Source organism: Acomys minous (assembly GCF_964271855.1).
Source record: "Acomys minous genome assembly, chromosome: 1".
Taxonomy (NCBI): Eukaryota; Metazoa; Chordata; class Mammalia; order Rodentia; family Muridae; genus Acomys; species Acomys minous.
The window spans coordinates 69,322,858-69,335,837 of NC_140483.1; the positions used below are offsets into that span (position 1 = coordinate 69,322,858).

General features: G+C 36.7%; 1 protein-coding gene across 5 annotated transcripts in view; it reads left to right on the top strand.

The window, feature by feature from the left end:
* PTPN4 (protein tyrosine phosphatase non-receptor type 4) overlaps positions 1–12,980 on the top strand; it is a 143,406-nt gene that overhangs the window by 114,003 nt on the left and 16,423 nt on the right. For all 5 annotated transcript variants that reach the window (XM_084774681.1, XM_084774677.1, XM_084774679.1 and 2 more), the window contains 5 exons: positions 1,296–1,386; positions 1,531–1,592; positions 4,641–4,787; positions 7,427–7,555; positions 11,328–11,476. In XM_084774681.1, coding sequence (XP_084630807.1) covers positions 1,296–1,386; positions 1,531–1,592; positions 4,641–4,787; positions 7,427–7,555; positions 11,328–11,476 — 578 coding nt within the window. The remainder of the gene's footprint in view (positions 1–1,295; positions 1,387–1,530; positions 1,593–4,640; positions 4,788–7,426; positions 7,556–11,327; positions 11,477–12,980) is intronic.

The window sequence follows — 12,980 nt, forward strand, 5'->3', positions numbered from 1 at the left end:
GAGTATTAAAGACATTTTTTATGTCTTCTTTCATGTAGTTTATTAGCTCTTTTATGAAAGGTAGAACAATAGTACATTATAAACTTAAGGCTTGAGCAAAACCAAATGTGACAGCACACATCATTTGTTGCTGTCACACCCATAGCAGTACAATTTTCCATGAGTTTGAGGCTATCCTGAGCTACAGGTAGCAAAGACCTCATCTCAAAAAATAAAATAAATAGAATAAAACCAAACAAAACCCCCATCTTAAAAAATAATTTTTGGGGGGCTGGAGAGATGGCTCAGTGGTTAAGAGCACTGTCTGTTCTTCCAAAGGTCCTGAGTTCAATTCCCAGCAACACTTCTGGCATGCAGGCACACATGAAGGCAAAATACTGTATAAAGAATAAGTACACAAAAATCTCTTTAAAAATAACTTGTATTTCAAGTCTGTACTTTGTAATATTTAATCTTCCTTTAATTTTTGTCTGTACAGTCTTAAACTTTCTCAGATCATTATCTTGGAAGTACAAGAATTCTTCTTGACTGCTAATCTCTTTTTGGTTTGTTTGTTTTGTTTGTTTGTTTAAGACAAGGTTTCTCTGTATAACCCTGGCTCTTTTGGAACTTACTCTGAAGACTAGGATGGCTCAGAGATCTGCTTGCCTCTGCCTCCCAAATGCTAGGATTAAAGCCATACACCACCATTGCCCAGCATGACTGCTAATCTTTATTTTGATTAGTGAATTTTGAAAGTATATTTAACCAGAAATATCATCCTGTGGCACACAGATTGTATACATCCATGATAGTTATAAATCCAGTCCAAAACATTTATAGATGTCAATCTTCTGTCATAATGAACTTAATCTATTTATCTTTGATAAAACTAGGAATTTCCCCGTGTGTTTTTTAAAATATGGCCAACAATATTTGCTGCTCTCCAGTACATGTATATAAATGCTTATAGTAATAAAACATGTATCAGTTCTTTTAAAGAATATCTCAGTTAGTGTATTGTGAACCCTTCTAAACTAAAATTAAACCAAATATTCTCTTTAGGTTTGGTATTCAAACTTTGCTGAACAAAATTGTTTTCAGATTTTTCAAAAATATTATAGATACAAATGCATATCAGAAACCAAAGAACTGACTACAACTCTGGTTTATACTTACTGTTCTGAAGAGTATTGTAGTGTGCATGGAGTATGTGGAGTTCATGTTAGAATAGAAGCAAATTTGCCACAACAAGGCAGAGTTGTTGATGGTTTATTGAACTGTTTCTCTGTTTGTTTGTTTGTTTGTTTTTAAAGCAACTGTATCGGAAAAAACCTGGAATGACAATGTCTTGTGCCAAATTACCTCAGAACATTTCCAAAAATAGATACAGAGATATTTCGCCTTGTAAGTATCTATTAGCTCTTATCATTATAAGCTTAATCTTATAAATAAAACTTTATTAGATTTTTTTATGATTGGAGTGTGGCTCAGTGATAGAGCTTTAGTGGTTTAATCCCAAATCCATTGTTTCTTCTTACATGTTTTTAGACGATGCTACACGGGTCCTTTTAAAAGGTAATGAAGACTACATCAATGCAAACTATATAAATGTAAGTTTTTTGTAACGCCTTTGTTATTTGAAATTATTGAAACTATTGTAAAATTTAAGGTAATTCCTTTTTTATTGAAAGTCTGACTTTAAATAGTTTGTACAATTGGTGAACTAGGAAATAGTGAATTATCATTTCTAGGACAAATAGTGGGTTAGATTTTTGTAGATTTTTGTAGATTTTGTAAAATCACATTTTCATCAGCTAATCAATATGTAACTTTATTTATTTAATAATAACACTGTTTATTTGTTAACTTTGACTTCATAGCTAACAGCATTGAAGTGTAATTCATGACAGAAGAAAGCTAATGTACATTTTCCCCATGATGAATAATATCATAGCTTTCTTGCTCCTAAGAATACTAGACAGCACTTCACCACTGTGATTGTAAATGGTGCAAGTTCCTACAACAAACACAAAAGTGTGAAGAATATGGTACTACACAGTACTAGAGGCTGCTTATCGTATAAGAGGGGAACAAAACAGTTGCCTTATTTGATGTTAGCTGGAAACACACTTATCCAGTGACTCAAATTGTTTGCATCCCTAGTATGCCTATGACTAACGGAGCCCTCTTCCTGTTTTGAAATTACATGGGAACTTTAGCAATTATGGAGCTATAGAGATTGCAAAGCAGGAAAGCTTGCTGCACAATCATGAGGACCAGAGTTAAGATTCTAACACCTACATAACAAGATGTGTATCCTATAACCCTGCTTCTGAAGTGTCAAAGATAGGAGGATTTTTTTAGGCTTGCTGGCTTCCATAAAAATTCAGACTCAAGCCCCAGGTGTGGGAGAGACCTTTCCTCAAAAGAATAGGAAGAGAGTGATAGAAGAGGGCACACATGCCTTCTTCTGGCCTTGCGTAATGATTTCTAGGCTTTTGTTTTGTTTTGTTTTTAAAGCAAAACTAGAAGAGTAATCTAAAACATAGAAAAATAATTATCAAAACTATCAAACACAGATAAATGAAAGTATACTCAGTTTACCCCCAAAAAAGTACAAATCTAAACTATCAGAAGTGTTATTATTTCCCTATGAAAGTGAAAGACCAAAAATTTGATAACATATACAAGTCTAGTTATTTATTTGAAGCCTTCAACTATGCTTTGTGATTCAAATTTTTTATTTTAATTTTTTTATTTTTTTAAAGAATAGTCTGGCTGGAGAGATGGCTCAGAGGTTAAGAGAACTGACTGCTCTTCCAGAGGTCCTGAGTTCAATTCCCAGCAACCACATGGTGGCTCAGAACCATCTATAATGTGATCTGATGCCCTCTTCTGGCCTGCAAATGTACATGCAGGCAGAGCACTGTATACATAATAATAAACAAATATTTAAAAAAAAAAAACGAATAGTCTAGGGCTGGAGAGATGGCTCAGAGGTTAAGGGGAAACACTGCTCCTCCAGAGGTCCTGAGTTCAATTCCCAGAACCCACATGGTGATTCACAACCATCTATAATATGATGTGATGTCCTCTTCTGGCATGCAGGTATATGTGCAGGCAGAGCATTGTATGCATAATAAATAAATAAAATTTTAAAAAGAAAGAATAGTCTAGGTACCAATGCTATATGAAGCAATGTCCCTACCAGGTTATGGGATAAGGGCCCTTTAATTATTATATTGATATTATATAAATATTCTGAGTGGGACTAATATAGTATAAATAACCTTTAGGTCAGTCAGAGTCAGATTTTGCTTTTAAATGCTTTCAAGTGAGGCCAAATTTAAAATGTCTTGAAGTCAGGACACGTTTTAAAACACCAAAACCAGTTTTGCATTTCAGACTATTAGGAATTTTAGAGCTATGAATAAGGGATTATAGCTATATTAACAAGTATCAATGGAACTGCATTCTTGTGTGTTGTTGGTTGAAAAGTAGACGGTTTCTTTGGGGAGCAGTGTAATATTGTCAAAAGTTGAAGTGAACATATATTTTGACCCATTATTCTCCTTTCTTCCTGTTGCCCTTATAGGTAGATATATTTTTACATTTACTAAAAATTGTCATGTTTAGAGAAGTATTCAGTTTAACCTTGCTACTGGTAACAAACATATTAACAATGCCTTAAATGTTTGTTAAATAAGTAACAGTATATTTTTTTAGAAGGGCTATTAAAGGAACAAAATTTATGTAATTTGGTATTGTCTTTCAAACAATAGAATTCAGAAAACCATATATACCACACTACCATTTTTAATTTTTATTTTATTTATTTATTTATTTATTTTGGTTTTTTGAGGCAGGGTCTCTCTGTGTAGCCTTGGCCGTCCTGGACTCACTTTGTAGACCAGGCTGGCCTTGAACTCACAGCGATCCGCCTACCTCTGTCTCCCGAGTGCTGGGATTAAAGGCGTGCGCCACCGTGCCTGGCTTCGCACTACCATTTTTAAAAAAACAGTTTTATAGAAAAATAGTTGTATACAGATTGTCTATGTGAAAGAGGTACTAAAAACCTGAAAAACAAATTACCCTCTGGTGATAACTGGAAGCAAGTTTGGGAGGGAGACTTTGGTATTCTCTAAATTGCTACGTGTAGATATCATCTTGTTGGAATCAACCTCAAATGCCGTGCAGTTGTAATTCTCCAGTGTTTATTGTCTTATTTCATTCTAAAAATAATTGTAAGCATACTAATAGCTCTTCATTATTTTATGTGCACAATTCAGCTAAAAATAAATAGCAAAATTTTTCTTCCTTAGGAAACTTAATAATAAACTATTATAGGTAGTTTCTAAATTTTCCTTATAAATGTATAGTAGCTAAGAAGCTAGGATTCATAGTGAGACCTTATCTTTTAAAAAAGGAAGAAGAAGAAGAGGAAGAAGTAGCATTTGGAAAATATAAGTTTTTAAATCCCTCTTCCACCAATTAAATGATAAATATGTATAACTTTGGACATTGCCAAGAAATTTCTTTTACAGGTCAAATTATTTCACTGATCACAATTTGTTGAGATTAGTTGGGTTCAGTTTAACATTAAATCATAGTAAAAACTAAAGATTAAAAGTTTTATTTTAATGTCTTTTTCTTTTTAGATGGAAATTCCTTCTTCAAGTATTATAAATCAATACATTGCTTGTCAAGGGCCATTACCACATACTTGTAAAGATTTTTGGCAAATGACTTGGGAACAAGGCTCCTCTATGGTTGTGATGTTGACCACACAAGTTGAACGTGGCAGAGTAAGCTATAGTTGATCTTATATATTACTTGGGCTCTTTATAAATTATGTTGTATTTATATGCTCAAAATATCACTTTGAAGTCTTTTCAGTCTTCTCTTGTGGTTCCATGATTTGAATCATTACAGCTAAATACTTAAGATTGTGCCTAACATAATACTTGCAAAATAAATTTTACCATTCTAGTCATTGTACTTATTTAGAATCATGCATATCTAAGAGGATCATGTAAGGAATTCTTGTAGGTTAACAATTAAATTACAAGATCATTTAAAATTTGGCAAAGGATCTAAATAGACAAGTCTCTACGATGATATATTAGTGTTTATTAAGCACAAAAGTTATTGGATATCAAAAAGGAAATGCAAATCAAAATTGCAGTTAAATACCACACTATTTAACAGTAGACTGACTAGAATAAAAGGGAGGCAGATAATGACAAATGTTGGTGATAGGGTAGAAAAAAATGCAACCCTTGTTGCACTGCTTACAAATTGGTAAACTGGTAGACGAGAGAGGGAGCTACAATCAGGATGTAAAATAAATAAAAATTTTAAAAGTTGGTAAACTGTGCAGTCACTTTGGAAAAGTGTGACAGTTCTCAGAAAAGTTAAATATAGTAGTATTTCTCTAAGTCATAAATTTCAATACTCTATATACCCAAGGAATTGAAGACATATCTATTGTAGTTATTTTTATAAAGCAGAGTTTGTTTCTCTTACTTTATTTCTTAACCTGGCTATCACACAAATAATTGAGACTCTTTTATATTTGTTTATAAAGCTTTACAACACAGTCTTGAGCAGTTTAAGTCTGTTTTTAACCCTCTGTGTTCTTCTGACTCCATCTTTCTCAAAATCTCCAAGTTATTTGCTTTTTAGTTCTTTTGATCCAGCTGGATCTTCTTCATCTCTCCTGCACCTCTGCCTGTGGCTGAATCCCATCCTGAATCTCCTGCTTCCTCCTCTCCCACTTAGCAAGAAGTACAGCCCTATTCTGCCACACTTTGGGCACCAACTATAGGCTTTGATCTTTTAAAAACCTACTTTATTTGGGGTTCTTTAATGATTCTACTTCCCTTCCAACCCACCTACCCTAGATAGGAGAGAAAGAAGATTAATAGGGACAAGAGAAGGTAGACCCTTTTTTAGACTTAGTTCCTTGGGGCGATTCCATTCTTCATCGTCAGGATTTCAGAAGACCTGTTACACATCAAACTAGAAATTCAACAAGAGCGATCACAACCACAGCAACTGGAACCAGAACATCAAAGTGTTTTCTGGTGCTTTTCTCTCTAGGAGCATCTGGAAACGATGTACGTCCAAGTTATGTGAAGAGATAGAAATGCTAAAAGTCAAGCCTTTGGTTTGGAGCTCATATTTATCTCTTCTCAGAGTCTGTACCAGGATATTTATCAACTGGCAAAGATCATGCCCCCACATTAGGCAGTTCTTGTTCTGGCAGATAAATGTCGGTGCCCTCTCACAAGTCTGTTTCTGGCGGACAAACATCGCACACCCTCACACAAGTCTGTTTCATAACCCACACGTGGGAGCAAAACAAAAAACACCTTTACATCTACTACACATGTCCATGCATTCACATTACTCAGGAAATGGATATTCACATATTCCAAATAAAATGTAATATATTCAAATTAGCAAAGAATATTTGGTGGTAATAGTAACTGAAGTACTGATACTAGGATTTGGGTGAGCCTGGAGAACATAAAAGAAGTGAAAATCTCAAATAACAGCAAAAATTATTGTATGATTGTACGTTTATGAAACATCCAGGTGCATTAATAGATACCTAAGTCCAGGGTTGGGAGAAAGAATGGAATGGAATAGAATACGTAGCAACTACTAATGAGTATAGGGTTTGTTTTTTCGGGGGGGGGGGGGGGATTAACAATGAAAATGTTCTAAAAGTGTTTAAGGTAGTGGTTACACAGTTCTATGAAGTGTACTAAAAGCAATCACATTTAAATGGATCAGCTATATAGAAACAGGGCTGGGGTTATATAGTTTACACACATACACATGTGCACACATATCTGTGGTAAACTCTAATCAGAATATAGCCAAACAGATTGTTTATTATTTTTATTATGAAGAGTTTTAAAAATGAAAGTGAAAAAATGACCAGGCAAGAGGGTTCAGTCAGTAAAGTGCTTGCCATGCAAGCATGGGGACCTGAGTTGAGATCCCAGCATCCATGTAACGTTTAGATCTGGTGGCATGTCTCTGAAACCCTAGAGCCGGAGGGGCAGGGCAGAGACAAGCAGATCTCCGAGCTCATTGTCCAACCTGCTAGCCTAGCCAAGTTGATGCATTCCAAGTACAATGACAGACCTTTTCTCAAGAAAACAAGGTAGAGTGAAGGAAGACACCCACCATTGACCACTGTGCTACATGTATACACATGTACACTCATATGTGCACACACAGACACATTCATACAATATACATATGTACACACAAAATTATTAGTAGGTAGAAGATCTAAGTGAAAGGTGTATCAGAACTATTTTCTGTAAATTTGAAACATTCTTAAAAATTAAAATATTTTGAAAGTTGGAGAATTTAAATTCCTACATCTAAGTATATAATTTTATATATTCAATCTGTTGATAATCAGGTTAAATGTCATCAGTATTGGCCAGAACCCACAGGAAGCTCATCCTATGGATGCTATCAAGTCACCTGCCACTCTGAAGAAGGAAACCCTGCCTATATCTTCAGGAAGATGACACTGTTTAACCAAGAGGTAAGAAGTCAAGAGTATGTATTCATAAGAACTGCTGTAAAGACTTTGAAAGCTGAAAGTGTTTTCAGTCTGAGCAGTATTACTGGGAAATAAAAATTACTCAACTGGTGGCTGGAAAGATGGCTCAGCAGTTAAGAACACTTGCACAATCATAAGGACCAGAGTTCAGATCCTAGCACCCATGTAACAAGTCGGACATATCTAGAAGTGCCTGTGACCTCAGCTCTGAGAAACCAGAAACCTGAGCTTTCTGGGTTCCACCATAGCTGAGAACAAGGGCCAGGCTCAGAGGTTTACTAACCATGTAGAGGTTAGTAAAGGAGAATAGCTGGTGACTCTTACGTCCTCCACATGTGCATAGTGTACACATACACATCATGAAGACACATGCACACATACAAGTAAGTGTCAACTGTTTGCTTTAACAGGGTACTTTGACATTTTATAAGTATTACTCTGCCATATTATAATAATATTATAATAAATGTATGTTCCAGATCTAGTGGTAAATGTGATCAGTAAAAAAAGCATTTGCCTATTTATAACATTTGCTTATAAAAAAATTTAACTGCAGTTAGTATTAGTAAAGAAAGTAGTTGGGTATGTTTGAGGCAATAGGTAAAGCTATTGAAAGATATCAAGTTGTTTTACTCTTTTCAAATAATAGAGAAGAGCAACATCACAATCTTGGCAATACTAGGAAAGAAAAAGACATAGGACTTTTTGACAGCAAACAGATTGCAGCTTTCTGACTGCTAGCTCTTCTTAGTTTTACCACAGTCATTCCTCTTGACTTCCAAAGTCAAAAGTGGGCACTATTAATGAGTAATGGTTTGGTACCATAGTGGGAACATATATTTAGAGGACATCATGCTGCTAGTCCAAGCAGGCTCTAGAGACAGTGTACCTCATATTCACTGCCTGAAATTCAATCTTTCCCCGACAGCTGCCCATCATATTGTTATTGTTCCTTTTGTTTTTGAAATGGGTTATTACTACATAGGGCTGGCCTGGAACTCTATATAGACTTAGGTGTTCAGAAACTCATGCTGCCTCTCCTTCCTAAGTGCTAGAATTAAATACTTACTCCACCACACTTAGTAACACCACCTGCCATTTTAAAGGTGGCCAAAAGAATGGAGTAACTGCAGCACAAGCTGTGAAGGACCAGGTTTTTTCCATCAATGGTTACACCTTTGAAAGGGAGAATTACCTCTCCTCCAAGGGTGGTATGGCTAATGACAGCTGAGGTAGGTAGAGCCTCTCTTCCAACCAATAGGGAAGGAGCCAGATGATGTGCTAACATATAGAAAAGGAAGTCTGGCATTGAATGAAGCCAAAGTTATGGGGGAAAGTTAAAATGTATTCTAATAAGAATAAATTAAGGATTTGGTCACATATTGTCTAGATTACACCATAATGTACCAATCTGTAAGTTGAACCATTAAAATTTTAATCTTTTTCCCAAATAGATAACCAAGAGTTAGGCAGGTAGGTGTGCATGCATGTGTATGTGCGTATAGTGATTTCTATCTTCAACATGGTTCTTTTTCTTTTTAAGAGTCTAACTATACTTGATACTCTATGACCATATAGTGGGGGAAGAGGTCCCCCTCAGTCTTAGACCTAGGGGAGGAGAATAGGGTGAAAGTGGGAGGGAGGGAGAGAGGAATGGGAGGATACAAGTGATGAGATAACAGTTGAGTTCTAATCTGAATAAATTAATAAAATTTAAATTAAAACAAAACAAAAGCATCAAACTATAGCTATGTAGCCATGGCATTTTTATTTGTGTACCCTGAATACCTCAGAACTATGCAAAGATAAAATAATTTTTAAAGTTTGAACCAAACATAATCGGCAAAACAAATATTCTACGGAACATAATTGCATGGCACTTGTCTGTGGCAGGCCTTGCTTCATTCTCTCTGCCTTGTTAGATTGCATCCCTAAACCTAGCCACCAAGGTCTAGTCCGTATTTGGCTACTTCCTCATCCTGAGGCTGACTACCAAGGTCTGTCTATCAAAATATTGAAGTCCAGCAATCAAAAGCCCCCTTTGACTCTCCTAATTAACATGCCCAATTAAAATTAAACACCTTATCCTAACACAGAGTTTTCCCTTTTCCCTTTATAAATTGCCACTTTCTTATGGGCCTGGTCTGTCTCCAGACAGTCTTGTAGCAATGCATTCCTCTTCCCCCTCCCACAGGACAGCTACTCCTTCCTCTTCTTCCTCATCCTCTGTCTCCTGTCTTTGTCTCTTATTCTTTGCCCTCCATCCCTCTGGAACAAGTAAATCTCCTTTTTGCTAAGAATTTGGTCTTGGGAGTCCTGAGCTGATACTGATCCTTTCACTCATGATCTCTCTTTATTATAAATTGCCATCCCCAGATTGAATAATGTTGAATGATAGTTATCTTTTTTTAATTTATTTTACTTTTATTTATTTATTTATTTATTTTTGAGGCAGGGTTCTCTGTGTAGCCTTGGCTGTCTTGGACTTACTTTGTATATCAGGCTGGCCTTGAATTCACAGAGGTCCACCTGCCTCTGCCTCCCGGGTGTTGGGATTAAAGGGGTGCGCCACCACCCCCGGCTTGATAGTTGTCTGTTTTAAAGTGTATGAATAAGTAGTTTCATATGATTTAGTCATTTTATAAAGCCTTGAAACCTAAAAATGTGTGGAGCTGTTGTTGTTATTTCAATTTTCACATGAAAGAAGGAAGCTCTAAAATAGTAAATGCCATAACTGACAGAACCAAGATTTGAGGAGTTGGACCAAGGTTTTTACTTTCATTATATCCACCATTGCTCCCTCCCTCCCCAAGTAGAATTAATCCTTATTTGACTTGGTATTCTTATGACTTCTAATTTTTATTTTTTACTTTGTTGTTGTTTTGTTTTCTAAGACAAGGCGTCTCTGTATAGCCCTGGCTGTTCTAGAACTTGCTCTGTAGACCAGGCTGGCCGAGAGCTCTCGAGTACTCTCAGAGATCCACCTGCCTGGGCCTTCCAAGTACTGGGATTAAACGCATGCGCCACCATGCCTGGCCTAATTTTAAACCTATGTCTAGTTGGGAGTCTTTTATTTAAAATTTTCATAACACTTATTTATGTGTGTGCAAGTGCTTCTGCTTCTGCCATGGTGCGTCTGTGGAGGTCAGAAGACACTTGGAGGAATCTAGTCTGTTCCACTACGTGGATGTGATTAGATAATCATTCTTGGCCACAATTGCTGAGCTGTTTCACTCTCCTGGGGCTTTCCCTCCTCTCATCCCCATAATTTCATTTGTGTCATATAAAATTTGTCTCAATTTTTGTTCATACTCACACAAAAGTTTTTACTTTACCATCTTTTTTCACCTGGAATATTAGGTAATCTTTTAAGCCGTTCTCTGGCCTTAATTTATTTCTGCCTATTTATTTGATTGCCACGTTCAAAATACTTTATAGATATAAAAATTGAGTTATAAAAGTATAACAGTGTAGGTCGGAGGTGGTGGCACACACCTCTTTAGTCCCAGCACTCAGGAGGCAGAAGTAAGCAGATCTCTAGGAGTTTGAGGCCAGCTTGGTGTACAGAGGGCGTTAGAGCACAGCCTGGGCTACACAGAGACACTCTGTTGGGGTGGGGGTGGCACACTGGTACTTAAAAGTACGTACAACTCTTTCTGCGATATATTTTCTCTCTAAAATGAAAATGACATGAATGTTTATATTTTAAAGGTGATTTCTGAGTCAAAGTGTGTAACTTTTCATTTTCATTTAGAAACATGAGAGTCGGCCGCTCACCCAGATTCAGTACATAGCCTGGCCTGACCATGGCGTGCCTGATGATTCAAGTGACTTTCTGGATTTTGTTTGTCATGTACGAAACAAGAGGGCTGGAAAGGAAGAGCCAATTGTTGTTCATTGCAGGTATTTTATTTCCTATCCTTAAAAAATGAATAATTGACTCCTTGGGAAATTCATCCTGAATTTTGGCCTTTTGTTCTGATTAATACTATGGTAGTTAGAAGGTAGACAAAGGAAAAATTCCAATATAACAATATCAGAAACTATGGAAAGGGATAAAAGCAATATCTATTTTTCTGGTTCTTTTCTGATTTTAATATCTCTTAAATTGGAATGTGTCTTATAATTGATTACATAGTAGATATGATGAAATTCTAGCCTTATCTCCATGTTTGTATTGCTATAACAAGATACTAAAAACTGGATAATTTATAAAAGCAGGACTGTATTTTTCAGTTTTAGATTGCAAGACTAAGTGGCCAGCAGAGGTTCCTAGTACACAGACAAGGGGAGCTAATACAGTGAAGACAGCCCTGTAGGCCTCTGAAGCTTAGCCAGTATGAAGAGCAGTAGATCCAAAATGTCATCTTTCTTTTTACCCTTGGGTTTCCTCTGGATTTTTTTCCCTACTGTACTTTCAGTGGCATTTTAACTTTATCTTACTGTTTTCTTTTCTTATTTTAACATGTTTGAGAGAAGGTCTCATGCAATGCAAAATGGTTTGAGTTTTGTTTTGTTTTGTTTTGTCGTTTTGTTTTTTCAAAACAGGGTTTCTCTATGTAGCCTTGGCTATCCTGGACTCACTTTGTAAACCAAGCTGGCCTTGAATTCACAGAGATCCTCCTGCCTCTGCCTCCCTAGTGCTGGGTTTAAAGGCATGCACCACCATGCCTGGCTCCAACTTGGTGTTATACTCCTATTGTAAATATGTTTATCTTTCAGCAGGCTTTTTCTTTTCTTGTTTTTACTTTTATTTTTTATTGTTTTGTTTTTTTGAGACAGAGTTTCTCTGTGTTGCTGTCTTGGACCCTTTGTAGACCAGGCTGGCCTTGAACACACAGTGATCCACCTGCCTCTGCCTCCCAAGTGCTGTGATTACAGGCATGAGCTACCACACCTGACCTTTTCTTGTTTTTACTCTCCTTTTTTTCCTCATCCCTTTTTTTATACTTCTTATTGATGTGTGTGTGTGTGTGTGTGTGAGAGAGAGAGAGAGAGAGAGAGAGAGAGAGAGAGAGACAGATTTTCACATCATGCATCCCGATTCCACTCATCCTGACCCCCCTCCATCCCTCTTATAGCCACCCTCTGCACTTAACCACCCCCAAAAACAGAACCAAAAAACATCTTGCCAAGGAAGCTACAAAGTCTCACAGTATGTCACACAATATGCCCTTTCCCCCCCCAAACAGCTTTTTTTTACAAGTGTTTATTGCAGTGAGTCATTGGTCTGGTTTGGGGCCTCTGGCTTCTGCTACACCATCAGTACTGGACTCCTCTCCGATATTCTTTTGTTGACCTGTGTCATGGAGATCCTGTAGCCTTGGTTCTGTAGGACCTGGCCCTTCCTACAAATCCCATCAGCTCATAGGTGGGGTAGATGTTGGGGTGGGCCAACTCAAAATCC